The sequence below is a fragment of the Danio rerio genome, chromosome 5 (genome assembly GCF_052040795.2).
Source record: "Danio rerio strain M-AB ecotype USA chromosome 5, GRCz13ab, whole genome shotgun sequence".
Taxonomy (NCBI): domain Eukaryota; kingdom Metazoa; phylum Chordata; class Actinopteri; order Cypriniformes; family Danionidae; genus Danio; species Danio rerio.
Window position 1 is genome coordinate 14,586,804 of NC_141025.1, and position 19,030 is coordinate 14,605,833.

Here is a 19,030-nt window from a genome sequence, read left to right on the forward strand (position 1 = left end):
ACCATTCTGTTCTAGCAGTAGCCCATGACCTTGTATAGTACACAAAACTTTACTAGTAGACACAACGTGAGCCCTTATAACGAGATTGATGGCAACACACACTGGGTGATCCCCTGTACTCTGAAATCGCACCTATCCACTATCTAGAGATCTGTCGCATTAACAAGACAGCTGCTACTTCTTTTTCAGCTAAACCAACATTTAAACAACATCTTCAACTGAGCACGCCATAAGGCTGTGTATAAATAGCTACAAACCCAGTGCTACCCTTGTTGGGTCTTAATATCCAGTTACAGACCACACAAACATCCAGACACTGTTTAAGAGTCGGGACTGTTTTCAGCATGCTGGTTACGGAATAACTAGATTTTGATCCAAGGTCATTTATTCCTAAAATAGATCATATCTATGATTCAGACGCAGCAGCTATTATGACCCTATGTTGACCTGTTTAAGAGGTCCTTGTGGCTGTGAATCAGTATCATATGGGAATGCATGACAGCAATATGTGTTGTCATTCAGCCACAGAGAAAAAAATTCTCCATGAAGTTTAATCTAGCAGGCTCCAAACTCAATTCATTTTCTCAATAATGTCAAATTGATTGTATATTCTAGTACTGAAGTCTTTATTATTTTTAAAATATGGTTTAATGGTGCATTTGCTGTGAAACAACTACATTCCCCATGATTCTACATGATATCTCCACCAATCAGAGAATGAATCAGTCTCACTCTAAAATTACTTAAAAGGATGGTTAACCCAGATAAAAATAAATAAATACAAATTAATAATTAATTTACTCTTCATCATCTGGCTGTCCAAGATGTAGGTATTTTTTTTATTCTTCCGTAAAACATTAAGGGATGAACTTAGGGCATGCTCAGACTAGGTACAGTTGCCTTGAACCATGCTGAAGCGCGCTTGGCCACTTTGAGAGTCAAAAAAAAAAAAACATACAAGCATAAGAAAATTAATACTTATGGCTCCTGGCAATATACGGGTCTTTTGAATGAAACAATCAATATGTGCAATAAACTGAACAGTATTTATAGCATTACTACCTTACAAACAGCCTCTGGAAACTCAGGTTACTGTAGGAAAATGAGCATCAGCTCATATGCAAGTTTGCAGCCGTGTATACGTCCTTATTTATTTATTTATTTGACATGGACATCACAATTACACTGGACAACCAAATGCATTTAAGTGTTTTAGCAAACTTGCTAATTCTCGACACCTGTCCACAGGAGGCTTAAAAATTGGCAAAATGGAAATATAATAAAAACATATACACATTACAATTACATGCAGTTGGCTTACTTTTAGGCCTGTCATGATATCTATTTTTTGTTGCACGATATATTGCACCAAAATATATTGCAATAAACAATATTACTGTCATTTTAAGGCCATTGTATGCCACTCATTATATAATGCCAGAATGACAATATAATATCATCATAATGCAAGTACACGCTTTCAAAGAACACATACCATTTCATTCTTAAGAATACTTCATTTAACTATAGTCATTTAAATGATTGAATAATTAGGCATTGGAATCAGAAGGTGAAAACACATACCCTAAATAAATAACAAATGTTAACAACAAAGTGCAAGTAAAAGGTAACAGAGGCTGCGATATCTGCTACCAGATCTATTTTCAGTTGTCAGACATGGAAATATACTATATTAATTTATAGTATTACTATAGTGTTTTTACTGACACACTGACTCTGACACCTCCAAGAGACAGAGATGCTGCACAATCAGCTAAATTGTTGCTAGAATTAATTTTAATGTATGGCCGATTTACATACATCACCAAAAATGATTGAGCTCATGTCCATGAGTTGTGTGATATAGATTATTGTGACACGCCTGCCTATTTTTATACACCTGTAACATATTTTGGTATTATTTTGTCATGTACTGGATAAAATTAATGAAAACTTGAATTACATTAAAAAAAAATTGGATAACAAAATAATCTGCAATTACTCCCAACAAAAAACAGATAAACACACAGTAAAATGAAAACTTCTGTCATGGTTGCAACAAAAATCCAAATGTACATGAAAGGGATTTATCGCATATCACCTTATCAATGTACCTCATGTTCCTGTTTAGAACATCCTGTAATAGAACATTTTCTAGAATGTGGAGTTATATGACGCACATCATAATCAGAACAGGGCTGGTGTAAAGCTGAAATAATGGTGACTTTCTATTTATACTCAAAATGAAATTAAAGAAGTTATAGATATTGTTTAGATTTTTGATGTACATAAACTGTATTATCAAACAAAGGTAAGATTAAAAAAATAAAAAATAAGCAGATTTGGGGTTTTAACCGGGGTTTTAGACGTTGGTTTTAAACTGAATTTTGGGGTGCACCTAAAGATTGATGCAAATTACCAGATAAAATGAGTGTATATGCAGTTGTTTAAAAACAACAAATGCAAAAATGGCTCAGATGGAAACGAATTGTTCACAATAAGGCTGCACAATTTTCGAAAAATCTGATATTGCAATATTTCTTTTTTCTGAGATGAATATTGCGATACAAATGCAGTTTCACCAGATGCTTTGAATTGTTCCATTTAAAGTTTTTTCTGGAGTCTAATGGTATTCAGGTACAAAAATTAAATAATCACAATGCAAAAATGCTTTACTTGAGAGCTTATATATATATATATATATATATATATATATATATATATATATATATATATATACACACACATATATACATACATACATACATACATACATATATATATATATATATATATATATATATATATATATATATATATCAAGTAAAAATATTTTATATTTTGATTTTGTTTTTTACTTTCAGAAGTATTAGGTCAAAATTATTTTAACATTTAAACGAGTAAAACAATCTGCAAACAGGTTAAGTAAATTAATCTTGTTTTCGATTTGAAATGTTGATTTTTGAACTGAAAACACGATAAATATTCTTAAATACATTACAAATCCTGCAATGTGACTATTACGAATGTGCACATTGTGATTTTGCTAAAACAATATATTGTGCAGCCCTAGTTTACAATCAGATCTACAATTATCATTTAGAAAAAGGTGTTTTTTTACTGTGTATTTTCAGAACATGCCAAATCCTGTGATGACTAATTTTAAGGGATAGTTCCACCAAATTATATACTCAACCTTTACTTGTTCCAAACCTGACTTTCTTCTCTTAAACACAAAAGAAGATACTTTGAATAAAGCTGAAAACCTGTAACCATTGACTTCAATGGTATTTGTTTTTCCTACTATAGAAGTTGATGGTTACAGGCTTTCAGCTTTCTTCAAAGTATCTTCTTTAGTGTTCAACAGAATAAAGAAACTCATAAAAGTTTGGAATCACTTGAGGGGGAGCAAATTTTCATTACTGATATAAATTTATTTAATGAGATATGATAGATATCAGGGCTCAACAATAAGGACTTCCCGATGGCCCAGGGTCAGCGTGCGAGGTGCTCAGGACAGTAGACCTGATCGTTACTGACCCGATCAGGCTAGTGCTGCCTTGTCACTAAAATTTAATTTGGCTGCGATGCAAATAGGGTGCTTTCACACCTATGCATTTGTTTCGGAAGCTGTCAAGTTTGCTCACTTAGCATAGTTTGTTTGGCATATGTAAATCTAACAATCGAGCTCAGATCCCCGGCAAATCAATTGGTCCGTGATCGCCTGAATGAGGTTGACTCTGCTCGATTGAAAAGAACTCTGGAGCGGATCGATTGTAGTGAGAAAGCAAAACGATCCAACAAACTAACGAACCAGGCTATATCCCAGTGTATTATGGTTGTGCAATAGTCATATATACAGCCATTTGAAGACAGAATTATGTGTAGGGCAATATCTCATTCCTACTGGTAAATGTGTGTTTCATGTACAATACAAAAGTAAAAGCATGCTGAAATAATCCTAAGAGCTGTTTATCCGTTAGGAAAATTGAGTGAAATTACCATCTGATCACTTTTCCATATTTTAATCGTATAATATTTTGTATGAGGCCCATTGTTTTGTTTATTTCTGCACTGACACCTCGAAAGAAAGATCAGCATTGATGTGCTTCATGATCTGACTGCAGTCTTGCTTCATCTGTTACTTCTCTCTATAATGTAAGCCTATAATGCAGAATTCTGGCCAATGCTTTCTAATAGATTAATTTAATAGATAGATTTTTATAAAACTTGACAATGAGGCTGTATGAGGAAGTCTGACCTCTCTGATTTATATTTGGCGACGATGTCTGTGGATGTCAAAATTAAAGTGCACATTTTAGCTATTGAGCTTTTGACACATTATTTAAAATTAGTGGCTAAGAAAAACCTCTTTTTTTTATATTTTGGCAGTGCAAGTGAAAATTTGAACCACTTGCCCTATCGGGCCAGTAGAAAAAATCCTTAGCATTGAACCCTCTATATACTTATGATATACTTATAAATATACATGCTATGTGGTAAACTAACAATCATGAGTTTGAACTGATTCACAGCTCAAAATAAAACAGCATTGTCTGGAATTTAGAGGTAAACAAGCAATTTACACTGAACAACATAATTAGTTCCACTTGCACCAATTTAAAGCACTCAATTTCAACCAATGACAAGCGACGGACAGTTCTAGGCACACTAACCGGATGATGCTGACGAAATGTGAGGTGTTGAGTAGTGAGTGAGTAAATTGTGACTGTGGGATGTGGGTGGTGAGAGTCACAGGGAGAGAATGGAGCGAGAGCGTGAGTGTCCGTCTCTCTCCGTGCTGAATGTGGGACGGCGTGTCCTGACTGCATCTGCACAGGGATGAATCAGTGGGTGTGTTTGTGTCACGCACGCACACGGGTGCATGTCCACTAATTTAGAAATCGCTCACGGGACATGCGGCCCTTTTCAAGTGAAGTGTGAATCACGACCGGGGGTAGAGAGGTTGTATTGGGATTCGAAGGGTGAAAAACACACCGCACATAAATAGACCTGCCATGTAGGAACTAGGAGGATGTAGTACCTGCTGCTGCAATTTTTCTTGCTTTTGATTTTTCGCTTCAAGCCATCCCTCTCTTTGTTGCTGGTGAAGGGTAACATGGAGGCATAACCGTGCTCTGCTTCTGCAAATCCAAACACAGACATTTAGAAGCTCATTAGACCACAGAGCACCTGAAAATCAAAGCCATTGATTACACATGGGATTATTGACCATTTCTTTTTGGACCCCAAGAGAAAAGAGGTTAAGCTATACATTAGAAATGGACCAATTTCTGGACAATTGTCTTGCTTTTGGGTCAATGATGTCATCTGAACTGGAGTAAACCCAATAGCCAGCCGAACCACAACAGATAGATGGGAGGGGGGATGCACCAGGAAACCCTCCACTTGAAATCAACAGCAGAGCTTGAAAATTGTATTTTCACTTACATTTAAGTGCAGAAATATGCCATCGAGCGTCTTTAAAGTAATATATGCTATATACGTTTGGGGTTTACCCCTAGAGAGCGTTAAAAACGCATTAGTGTCCCCTGTAAAAGACAAGTGTATGGTGGCTGGCCAGCACACAGTCTCAGACAGCTGAAGTGGACACTTCTCCATGTCTTTATCTTCCCCAAATGTCATAACAACGGAAAAAAACCGTCTGCAAATCAGTCATTCACCTCTAATAACTAGGTCGAAGCCCCATTATTCGTTATGGTATGCAAGCAGCATAGCAACAGTGTCATAATTCACATGCATGCAAAAAATAGTGGTTTAATGTTCATTTTATATAAAGCTATATATAGTAATTGGTCACTTTACCTCTTTCTCTTCGGTCAAGATATTCAGCTGCTTCGATCAACATCTGCAGTTTCTCGATAGCCGTCATTTTAAGCAATAAACAACGATATAAAACGACAATCCGGGTCAGATATAAACGAGGAAAAAAACAAGCAGCAGCCTTTCGTTCCTTCACGCTTCTTCCTCTTCCAGCGTTCAGAGTTTGAACAAAAATCCTGTCAGGCGAATTTACTAAATGAATTATTTTGTACAAGGCAGCGAGGGAAATGTTTAGATGTGAGGGGTGATGTTGATAAAAGATGTGTAAAAACGAATGGACAAAAAAAAATTACAAATTAACACGCTGGTTTCGAAAATGATGAATGATAAAAACCGAATAAAAATGTCCCTCAGCTGCCGAAAATAACTACAATTAACTAGTCCTGTTCATATTAAACGAGATGTTGGACATCAGTTGTTAAAACTGTGAGAAGAACACGACACGGACAACAACAGAAACCCTTCCAGGTTTGCAAAATCTGGCAACTCTTCCTGAAAGCATGTAAGTGGTGACACTCAGGAAGGTCTAAAGACTTTTATAGATGAGCTGTCTAACAGATAGGAGCTCACAGCTTTAGTTCTCTGTACTTGGTCAATTTTAGGCTCTGATAGTGACAGCAAACGCTGTTAACTAGAGAGCACCGCTGAGTCTGGAAATAAATGAGCAAAATAAAAACAATGGATTGACAGGTTAGTCAGATCGACCTGATGAGGACACTGGTTGCCAGATTGTATAGCTTGTCACACAGACAAAAAAAAAAAGTGTATTTGAGCAGCTGGTGATATTATTTGCAGAGCTTTGGTGCTGCTGTGCTGGTAGCTGGCTGGAAAACAAACAGCGTTCAACCGCAATTCTCGCTGTTGTTATAAAATAAAACGTCAATTTGATGTGCCTTTTAAGCGAGGTGGTAGGCAATAATATGCTGTATAGAATAAAAAAGAAAAAAATCTTGATTGGTCGCGGAAAAATTGTGCTGAAAATAGGTTTTAAAATGAATGCACGGCCTCCAAAAGTCCAAACAATCGCTGGTTTCGGTATTTTAAGCGTGACAAACGATCTGGCTACTTGTTAAACAGCTCGAGCTGCACGTGCTAAGCTGTAGCTGCGTGCAAATGAGGAAAACTATTCAAAAACAGGACAAAAACACGCAGCTAGCGAAACCATAACGTCGTTGAGCCAGGCAGATGAGATGTTTGCTAGCCGCTGTCATGTTACTGTACGCCTGTCAGGGGCTCTGGAGATCCTGCGAAGCTATTGGATAAACGAGAGAGGAAGCGAGCTTCTGGTTGGATGTGTTTGCTGTCAATCCAAGAGGCAGTGCCTGCTGAGGACCAATGGGCGCGCCGCATTCTTAAGCGTGAATATGTGACTGTTGTAATGCGACTCCGCAAGATAATGGTGCAACTAAGTAGCACTACAGCGCCATTTTGGAGCAAGGGTACAACCTGTACCGTAGTTTTCTGGCGTTTGCTCCTGAGCCAAAATGGATTATTATGCAAATCGTGTATTGTTGTTATGCTATGATTGGCCGGATGGCGACAGCTCTGTCGCACGTGATTGGACGCCTTTAAAGTGTTCCGGAACACATAACAGACACACCTCCATGTGTATGCTGATGGGTAAAATAACTGAACATGATTTGCCACCTTTTAAAGAGGCACAATGGAACCATTTTTATGTTTTTATTTAGCTGTTTTTACAATCAAAATTGTGTTTCAATTACAAAATTTAAGTGCACAATTGACCAAAAACACAAATCTTATTCAGAAGTTCTCATTTATTTAGTCACTGCAACATTTTCTCTAAGGATACTCAAGACAATATTAAAATGAGCTACTACAAACTAAACTGGACACTTGCATAACAGCCATTGCCTGAAAAACAAAACAGATGGGGAAAACTGATGGAGCACATATTTACATAAACTCCAGGAAGGAAAAAAACTAATGTTTTATGATGAGGCCAGTCATTAAAACGAAGGTCCTGACGACTCCATCAAGCGATGAAATCCAAAGGTCTGTTGAATCCACCTTTCCTGTTCATGTATTGCCTGCAAGAGAAATATGATTACATCATTGATCTCCTTCCTGCACCAAAACATTACATCACTGGCCACCAATGAGAGTGTTCGTCATTTAGCTGTGCAGTACCTGCAGAGGTGATTGGCCAAATACATAACTGTTGCTGGGATATTAACTTCATAAGTTACTTTTATCATAAGAACACATGAGGTTTGTGCGTATGCGAAAAATAAATCAATTACAGGAAATACAATTTAGAGAAATAATATCAAATAGAGAATCTGGGGTTCGGGCTGATGAACAATGTTAAGTGTTTAGAAAACAGATACTTTAAACACACACACACACACACACACACACACACACACACACACACACACACACACACCTGTATTTTCTCTTCTGAGAAACATTAACCGCAAATGCTTTAATAGATCCATCCTTCTTCTTGCCCTGTCGATTAAAAACAACAACAATCATACACCATACATTATGCATACAATATAAAAAAAGACACTGCATTTACTAATCAGATGGCAGAAAATACTGCAGCACACACACACACACACACACACACACACACACACACACACACACACACACACACAAATGTGACATTTCATCCTCATCTTTAATTAGATTTTTACAGGAATATTTTAAGCATAGACTCTATAAAGCTGTGCCATCTAGTGGTTATTCGCAGGAACAGCGCTGCCGGTTTCTGGAACAGTTTGTTCTTTTACCGGCTACAAAATGCAGACAGCAGCTCACGCTTTAACACGGCCAAAATATTTGACTGACATACATCTGCTGCCAATGTTTGACATAATACAAGCATGCTTAGCATACATTGACTGCCTGTGTTATTAGAAACACCTGTTCAACTGCTTAACAAAAAACACTGAACAGCCAATCACATGGCAGAAACTTAAACACATAATCAGGAAGATCTACAGAGAGTGTACAATAGAGTAAAAGGTGACTTAAGTGTCAATTGAGTGGGCTGGGCTGACTTTTTCAGAAAAAGCTGATCTACTTTTGCAGGGTTACTGCAGGTTTAACCAAGTTAAATTTGAGACCATTATGAAGGACATTTTTAGACTCATAAAGGGCTAAACGCTAAGGAATTTTTCTAATGGCCCAGGTTGAATAGTTTTTTATTTGCTGCATCAAAAAATAAATAAATATAAGAAATATATATATATATATATATATATATATATATATATATATATATATATATATATATATATATATCCGATAATAAATTAATTGTACATTATATTAGATATTTTAAATATTGTGTAAAAGCTCTACTTGTGTCCATACACTTTTTTCCAACTTAAAAAAAAAAATGGACAGATGTTTCAAAAACTATAATAAACTAAATGTATGCACAACAGTCTGTCCAGGTCGGTGTTCGCAGCAGTAAGTACATGGAGCACTTTTAAACAAATAAAATTGTAAGAAAATAAACCATTATGATAAATAGTTAAAAGTGAAAATAAAAACAAATAAAAATTGAAAGTTTTATTGAGATAAGACTGTTGGTGATTATATGGGTGTTGGCCAGATTGGGTAGTAATACATGATCAAAGGAAAATTAAAACCTGTTTAAAAATGATTTAAGACTTACAACACAACATTTCAGAAAATTAAAGAATTTTAAAGCCTAAAAGAAATAAGACATTTTAACACTTTAAGAACCCACAGAAACCTTGTTTAGTCATGAGAAATTAATCTCTTTTCAAAAATTCTGCAGAAGATTGGTCTCTCCTTGATGGGAGTTGGCTCTTCTCATTCGCTGTAAAGATTTGGATCTTATAACTGGCTCATTTGTAAATGATGCAGCCTGTAGCACAATGATGTACTGGATCAGGTCCATATGTGAGAAGTTTTTGCTATAAACGAGAATTTTTTGTATTAGTTAATAAATTACCCATTACATTGTGTTATTAACACCAACACCTTTGCCAACCCATCAACACAAGAGGTGCCCAATCCTGTTTCTAGAGATCTACCTTCCTGCAGAGTTCAGCTCTAACACTGATGAAAAACTACTAAACCAACTAAGTAGGATCTGAAGGAGCACTTGGTAATTAATGACAGGTGTGTTTGATCAAGGTTGCAGCTGAACTCTGCAGGAAGTCAGATCTCAAGGAACAGGATTCGGCACCCCTGGTTTAAACTAACCACAATCCTCAGCCACCTCCTCACAGTTAGACCGGTCACAACAAAGACTTTTTGTTGTGCGATAAGTCAAAGAATTTTTTGCAATAAGCGATATTATAAAGATTATTTCATGCCACTAATTATATAATTATAATACAACAGTATAATGTAAAACGCAATCTAAATAGCCATAAACACCTTCAAGGGAAAAAGACTTTTCACCATTGAGGTTATTTAGATTCTGTAAATTGATGTTAAAAAGGTACGAGTATGTTAAAGGTATGTTAAAAAGGTAGATGTTAAAACATCCTATTATATATACACACACTATGACATGTCCAATTATTAATCTTGACACTGGTAAGGTAAAATGCAAATGTAACTGTAAAATAGCTTAATATTTGTGAATTTGTAAATATTTATTGCAACACTAAAAATGATTAAGGTCATCTCCAAGCATTGCATGACAAGTCAATATATTGATTATTGTGACAGGCCTACCTATAGTTACCATTAAAATCTACACCAATCCAAACCCTAAGCTAGTTATTAATGTCTACACGAACCCCAAGCCTAAACCTCCTCCTCACAGTTACTATTAACATCTGCACTAACCCCGACCCTAAACCTAGCCCTCACAGTAAGCATTCACGTTACAACGTGCACAATGAAATGGACCAGATCCAGTAAGCCATGGTGCAAGAGACTGCAGCAAGGACATCTTGTGATTTTTACAGACAACCATATCTAGGGTTGAAAGACAATGGTCAGAAAAAGAGCAGCAAAAAATGCATTGTTGATACCAGATTGGTTTGCGCTGATTAAACGGCAAAATGGACTCAAAATACCGGCAGAAAGTCTGCAGAAGAGCATCTTCTAAATGCCTAAAGAGATTACCCAATAATGAAAATCAGCTCATCATTTATTCTCCCTTATGTGGTTTTATTCCAGCTTTGTTCAAAATATCTTCTTTTGCCTTCAACAGAAGAAACTCAAATAGGTTTTGAACAAAATGTAAAGGACGGCAGGATTTTCATTTATGGATAAACTATCCCTTTCACATGTCAAACCCTGAAAGAGATGAGCTACAGCAGCAGTTAAGAGTTTGTACAAGCCCACTAAAATGTCAATAAAAGGTTATCTGGTCAGAAGAGTCCACATTTGGGTCAAAACTCAAACAAATCCATAATGCCTTGTATCAATACCTTTGGCAGAAGGTGGTTAATGGTGTGAGGAAGATTTTCTTGACATATTTTTGACCTTTATTACCAACCGAGTGTTTTTTTTTTATGTTTATATAACCTGAATGCTGAACATGCCCATCCCTTTATGAACACAGTCTTTTAAAGTCGTCATAAAAGCGGAAGTTAAGATTGCTTTTTTTTCCTATTGTGACATACATCCACTTGAAATGACCCTGAAATTAGAAAAAAATGTAGGGCAACGCATGATTTTGTTCTTTTGGGAACTAATTGGATTGTTGGAAGATGAGTGTTGCTAACAAAATTGTTGAATGGATGAAGGCAGAGCAATAAGGAGATATGCCCTGATAGATCCTCCTGAAAGACATTCCATGCGGAAAAAAAAACTAATTTAGAGGCGGGAAGGAAGGTTATGATATTTGATAAAAGTGAATGGGTCCTTCACAAAACAATGAAGTGTATATATACATCGTTTACAACAAGCACTACAATTTACAAATAATATGCACGTGTATATGGAGATGGATGAATGGATGCATAGATAGATATTGATTTAATTTGTAATTATAATCTTGTGATATTAACTTTCAGCAGGATAACACATCACGCCAGAAATCAAATAAACTCAAACTGGTTTCTTGAACATGACAGTATAAGAACTCTACACACAAATGACCTCCAGAGTCATCAAAACTCGCCAGAAAAGGAGAAAGACACTATGGACGTGCAGCTGACAAATCTGCAGCAACATGCCAATCGTCACCTTAGCATTAAAAGGCTCTATCTGACATTTTTTGTCAAAATTGAGTTATTGACATATTCTTATTAAATGACAACTTATTTACATTATGGGATGTTTTTAAAAGTTGTTTACATTAAGACTTTTAATTTAAAAAGCAAATGTTACACACATACTGTTTGCTATGGAAAGAAAAAACTTTAAAGCTCAATTTCTCAAAATCATTCAGAACGCAAAGAGAACCTTATAATTCCAAAGTGACGCAATATGGACCAAAACTCAAATTACCTTTAAGGAATTAAAAGAATTAAGGCAGTTCTGAAGAGGAAAGAAGGTCTAACCTTTTACCTAATAAAATGGACATTGGTTACACGCTTAAACTGTAAGCAAAAAGAGTTCACCTTTGACGTCTCGAAGGATCCAAAGCCCATCAGTTTCATCATCTCGATTTCCTCTTCTGTCTTTCCCTGCATGTCCTCAGCTGCATGAGCAAACAGAAGACAAAACAAATCAATACATCATACATCACTTATATCATATAGATCACCCAAAAATTTAAACATAAGGTACTAAACATTTCCTCGTTTCCACACTAAAGTGGTTTCAAACCTTCAGGGATTTTCACAAAACAAGAAGATATTCTGAAGGATGTTGGAAACCAACTGCCATTGATATTCATAGTATCCATCATACCCAAAAATACAACTGAAGTCAACGGCAAAAGGTTTTCGCTAATTTTCAAACTATCTGTTTATAGTCTGTTTATGACAGAATAAAAAAAGCTCAAAACAAGTGTGAAACAGAAGGAGGGTGAGTAAAGGACAGAATTGTCATTTTTGGGTAAACACTCACTTTAGGGTCTGTTTTCAACACCATGACACCAGGATGAAAAGCCATCACATTTTGACACTTAACTTCTGTAGTTTGACACTTTTAAGGAGGATTTTTTGTGCATTATGAAGGTTTACAAGTTCCACTTTGAGTGATCCAATTGAATATTTCATAATGTAATACTATTATTCAAAACGTTGCATTCAGCAAGTGTTTTGTTTAAAAGCACATACTTTTATTCAAGCCAGGCAACATCAGCAAATAATGTTTTTTTTTGTGTGTGAATGAATGGCAGTTCTACACAAAAATGAATAGCACAACTGTTTTAAATATTGATTCTAAACAATGTTTCATGATTAGTTCAATATATTTATTTATTTGATAATCATATTAGAATGATTTCTAAAAGATCATGTGATCTTTGATTTGATAGAATAAATTACATTCCAACAGAAAATGCTTTAACAAAACCTTTACTTTTAAATCATTAAATAAATACATTGTCATATTTTAATTTAATCCTGTTTTTCAACCGCAACCAGTTGAATTTTTGTAAACAAACAGAAAAAGCTCTAAATCATTGCTCTCAAACTTAATTCTTGGAGGGCCACAGCTCTGCATAGTTTAGCTCCAACCACCTCCAACTCACACCTGCTTGATAGTCTCTGGTAGACTTGGAGCACCTTGATTAGCTGGATCAGCTGTGCTTGATTAGGGCTGGGGCAAAACGGTGCAGAGCTGCGGCCCTCCAAAAATCCAGATTGAGACCTATGCTCTAAATCAGTGGTTCTCAAACTGTGGTACGTGTAGCACTAGTGGTACGCAGGCTTCCTTCTAGTGGTACGCGGAGGAATTAAATATGTCATGTACATGCTACACACATTTCAAAATTTATCAAAAATTATGTATATAATATGCCATATATGACAAATAGCCTATATTTCTGAAGTAATCTGCAACGGTTTTTTAACAGTGTAGAGTTGTAGCTGCTCTAGTGGGCCTACTATGCTACTGTATTTCAATACTGCTCATTTTGGTGGTACTTAGAGAGACATTTTTTTCTGAAGTGGTACTTAATGAAAAAAGTTTAAGAGCCACTGGTCTAAATGACAATATGCTTGCTTGAAAGAAATGTTACTATACCGTTCTGGAATAAAACAAATATTAACATGTTACTCAAACACATACCTAGTAAAACCAGCACATCCCAAGAAATTAAATAGAGACGTATTATGCCCCTTTTTACAAGATGTAAAACATCTTTGATGTCCCTGGAGTGTATATGTGAAGGTTCAGCTCTGAATACTGAATACTGTTTTATAGCTCTTTGAAACTGCCCATTTTAGGCTTTGATCCTAATTGTGCCGTTTTGGTGACTGTCACTTTAAATTCAAATGAGATTGTGCTCTTTTCAAAAGTGGGTGGAGCTACAAATGCCTGTGTGTCAGTATAGTAGCAGATTCAAAGACAGGAATAACTTCTATGCTAATGAGAGACAGATCATCACTAATGGGTGGGACTTTCCTCCTCTGCTGACACGTACAGAGCAATAATGTCAATCAAAGTATTTCTGCAGACTGTTTTTATCAAGTGTTATTATAGAGAATAAGATTAGTACATTTTTATCATTAGAAGTTGGTTTATTTCCCTCATTGTTGCCACAAAACTTTGTTTAAACCCCTTATGAAAGTGATTTTTGCATAATAGGTCCCCTTTAAGAGTTCGAAAGTGCTCTCTTAATTTTTTGAATAGCTGTATATACAAATGCAATAAATTGCTTATTTTATTCTAAAGCTTGAGCCTCTAAATAATATTCAGGTTTTTTTTTTTACACAAGTATGAGATTTATGTTCTCGAATTTCACACTAAAAGAGGTATACAAGCATGATTATCAAATACGATACTCAACATACTTAAATCTATACTAAAGATCCTTTATTTTAAAATAATCAGCTTTTAAAATGATGTAACTTATCTGGCTATAGAATATTCAGCTTCAAAACTAATAATTCCTTACATTTACATAGTGGGGGACCACGGTGGCGCAATCGCCCCACAGCAAGAAGGTCGCTGGTTCGAGCCCCAGCTGGGTCAGTTGGAGTTTCCATGTGGAGTTTGCATGTTCTCCAGTGTTCCGGTTTCCCCCACAAGTCCAAAGACATGCACTATAGGTGAATTGAGTAAGCTAAATTGTCCGTAGTGCATGTGTGTGAATGAGTGTGTATATCCCAGTGATTTGTTGCAGGTGGAAGGGCATCCGTTGCGTAAAACATATGCTGGATAAGTTTGCTGTTCATTTCGCTGAGGCGACGCCAGATTACTAAAAGAGACTAAGCCGAAAAGAAAGTTAATGAATGAATTTAAATAGTTCTTTTCTGGACCCTCAAATCGCTTTAAACATTTTTGGGGGGAATCACCACATCCACTACCATATAAATTACAGTTAAAAGGAACTTTATTGTAAGGTAAAAACTGACTACATCTCCACCTGATATCTGATGGACCTTTGCTGGCTTTTCCTTCACATCCTTCCTGTCATCGTCTCGTCTGTCCTTCTGTCGCAGTGGAGACAGAGAGGAGGAGCGGTGTCTTCGCGGAGATCTGAACAAAAGAGATAAGGACACAGCTGGAGGAAGGGTTATCAGAAACAAGGGCTGTGCTATATTGGAAAAAAAAAACTTGACATTTCAATGTTTTATTTTTCTGTGATATATCATTGCCATATGAATATAATTTCACCAGATGAACTTGAGCCCCATTTCTCATTTTAGAATTCATTATTTTAGACTAGCTGGGATTATTTTGTAGGGCAGTGCATCTGCATGAAATATAACATATAAATGACAAGTCATCACAAATAATGCATGGGAAACAGCTTTGGCGTGTAAGTTGCAGAGCACTATGCAACAAGATATTGTAAACAAGCTAACGTTAACTAGACAAGTAATATTTAAATAACTCATATAGCAGATTCATCAACAATTACATTGGAAATCAGCATATTTACCACAACTAATTTATGAACGAGTCTGGATCAAGAAAATTAAAGGGAATCAATTTATTTAAAGTGAATAAAACACCCTCCTTACTGGAGTTCATCATTTATTGAGCCGCAGCCGCACACCTGACTCTTGTGTGTAAAGTAGGTGAGATGAACTAGGAAAGCAGGCAGTGGGCCAAACCAATGTAAGGAAGGGGAGAGGGAACGGTTTCTAAATGCATTTTTTGCATTTTGTTTTCTACTTTCACAATTATATAAGTTGTACATACATATATTTATCACAATTCAATTCATCTTTATTTGTAAAGAGCTTTTACAATGTAGATTGTGTCAAAGCAGCTTCACATAGAATATTATAGTGAATTGAAACAGTGTCAGTTTTCAGAGTTTAAGTTCAGTTCAGTGTGGTTTAATATTCAATGATGAGAGTCCAAACACTGAAAAGCAATCCATCAAAGCGAGAATTTTTTAAATATTTTTTTGGGACAACCATCGGATAGAGGGGAACATGTCCCCTCTGTCCCCCCCAGGATTTATGCCTGTGGCTGTGAGCTCATGTAGTGTACTCTGAACGTCTGACATCAGCAGCTCACCTGGATCTGCGTCTGTGTGGAGAACGTGATCGTGACCTTCGCCTGTCTCTGTCGCGGGACCGAGACCTCTCACGCTCCCTGCGCCGCCTCTCACGGTCACGAGAGGACGAGCGTGAACGGCGTCGCTCTGGAAATGACAAATGAAAAAGCTGTTACAAAACAAAAGGTTGGGGAAAAAATGAACAATAAAGGATGAATATCTGCTCTACCTGTACAAGTATCTTATGCCCTTTTATGGTATACAATTCATTTTCATATTCTTGTATGGTTTATATATATTCTTGTGTGTGTGTGTGTATGTAAATAAATAAATATATATATATATATATATATATATATATATATATATATATATATATATATCTCAATAATACATATTGTAATACGTATATAAATAATACATATTAATTACATATTTTTAATGAGGTTCTCATAAAAAAAAAACAAATACAGAAAAATGGCCTCCTATTATGAAACATTTCCACTGTCTTTTATCTCAAGCATGCCCCTTTATTTTTCACAATCACACCTTTATTGGCAAAATCATTTTTGTTTTCAAAAAAAAAAAAAAAAGTTTCAAGTTTTAAAAAAATCTAACATCTGCCTTTACTAATATATATTAGACTCTCCAACTTCAATGACATTTATAGCCATTTCCTTGTAAAAGGAACATATCTATTATCTTTAAATATATATATATATATATATATATATATATATATATATATATATATATATATATATATATATATATATATTCTCTCCGACTTAATTTTAGACTGCTTGAATATAGAAAGTTAGATTCAAGAGAGATAGTGACATTGATTATTTATATTATGTCACACTCTGCACTCTTTTCCAGAATTTTAGGATCTCTCCATATTCTGAATTGGCAAAAGGTTTAACTGGTGTGCAAAAAAACTAAACTAAATTAATAACAACATAAATAAACATAAATAAAACGGAATCACATGTACATGTAACAATTTTATCTTCAAACAGATTTTTGACATTTTCTATTTTACAATTGTATTGTTATGAACAATAGCAGACATTTCTTAATTCACCCCAGTTTTTTTGTGCACGTCTAATGAAAAACTACAGCAGCCTAAACAGCAGATCGCTTCATGGAGGTGAAATTCATGTATTTTGTCTGAAACTATTTATTTGCTCTTCTCAGAGAAATATGTGTGTTGTTTTAATATAAATAAATGAGCTAAGACTGTTTTGAGCAAAGATTTATATATAATTTCGACAATTTCAATAATAAAAGAAAGGTAATGGCAGTATTAATCACGTTCAATGTTTGAGATATAACAGTTTTAGTTTGGGTTTTATAGAACAATCCTCTTCATGTGTTCATGTTACTCATATTCGCACATTCAGACTTTTCCCTAAATAATATAATTTCATAAAAGTATTGTTTGCGAATTACAAATAGTGAAATATTAGCAGCAAATTAATATCAAAGTACAATATTGATCACAATCAATTAAGCGCAAACTTACTTGCATGCTATTTCATACTGAATGTTTAAAGTAGCGTGGTTAACAATATAGGGACCGTGTCACAGGTTGTTACTGTAGTGCGAATATTAAACCAACTTTACCTCAATCTATATCACTAATGTTACAAACCTAGCATAATCTGTTAAATCTTAATACATATAATATTTAAGAACAAAACAACAAACGCAATCAATATGGACGACACGGGTAAAAAAAAAAGAAATCAAAAGCTACTGTTAGTTATCAAGTCATTATATTTATCATATATAAAATAGGTCAATTTCACAGAATGAATGTAATGAGCAAGATTATTTAGCTGCTGGTGAGTTTTGTGATGGATGTGCGCCAGCTGCGATGTTTACAACGCCACCATCCATATAACGTTTATTTTAAGACAATATATGAATTCAAACCTCGTCGAGGGGGTGTCCGGCTCCTGCTTCTCCCCATTATTATAGTTGTATGGAATAGACTTTTCCTTTTCAAGCGTCTCTTTCACAATAAACAGCTATCCAGAAATTTCGAGACTCAAACGTCTGCTGGTCGCCATCAACTGTGCGTCACAAAAAGCAATCCGGAATAACTGGCCTTGCCTTTGAGTGTTCCGTAAAAATAGTTCCTACGCTCCCATTACAGCAGTGGTTGTCACGAGACAACGAGGGCGGTGATTTCCAAAAAAATAATTATTTTTTTAAAACTATTAGAATTATCATATTTTATCCATAACCTGCAGAATATATCAGTAGTTTTTAACATATCAGATATTTAATAGATCTAAAATTAAACCAAACTCAGTGAGATTAATATAATATAGTCAAATATTGAAATACATTCAATGAATACTCGACATTTTTTGCAAGTAGGCTCATTTTACAAGTCCCCTTAAAACAACAACAACAACAAATGTTTCTAAAATTTGTTATGATACGGCAAGGAACTATATGAAAGGCTTTGTGAAAGTTCAGTTGCTATTTTCTTGGCCGATATGGCTATACTCTATACTCTCTTTCCAGTGTAATAATCAATAATATTTGCTGCCAACAACGAGGCTGTGTAATGCTATCAGCAAAGTTCCTTAATTATTACACCAGAAAGAGAGTATAGTTCCTAGCAGTATC

The 19,030-nt window shown here is 35.3% G+C and overlaps 2 protein-coding genes across 3 annotated transcripts in view; both read right to left on the minus strand.

Annotated features, from left to right (window-relative positions):
- mxd1 (MAX dimerization protein 1) overlaps positions 1-7,043 on the minus strand; it is a 61,300-nt gene extending 54,257 nt beyond the window's left edge. The window contains exons 1-2 of the mRNA XM_087253293.1: positions 5,827-7,043; positions 5,045-5,144 (exon numbers count right to left, since the gene is read on the minus strand). Coding sequence (XP_087109419.1) covers positions 5,045-5,144; positions 5,827-5,893 — 167 coding nt within the window. The 5' untranslated portion in view covers positions 5,894-7,043. The remainder of the gene's footprint in view (positions 1-5,044; positions 5,145-5,826) is intronic.
- A 449-nt stretch (positions 7,044-7,492) lies between these two features.
- Positions 7,493-18,469, minus strand: snrnp27 (small nuclear ribonucleoprotein 27 (U4/U6.U5)). 2 transcript variants are annotated; one of them, NM_001002703.2, is given in 6 exon segments: positions 7,493-7,895; positions 8,255-8,319; positions 12,381-12,460; positions 15,299-15,411; positions 16,405-16,531; positions 18,326-18,468. In NM_001002703.2, coding segments are annotated over 6 exon segments (477 nt in total). In that variant the 5' UTR covers positions 18,363-18,468; the 3' UTR covers positions 7,493-7,840.
- Positions 18,470-19,030: the final 561 nt, after the last annotated feature.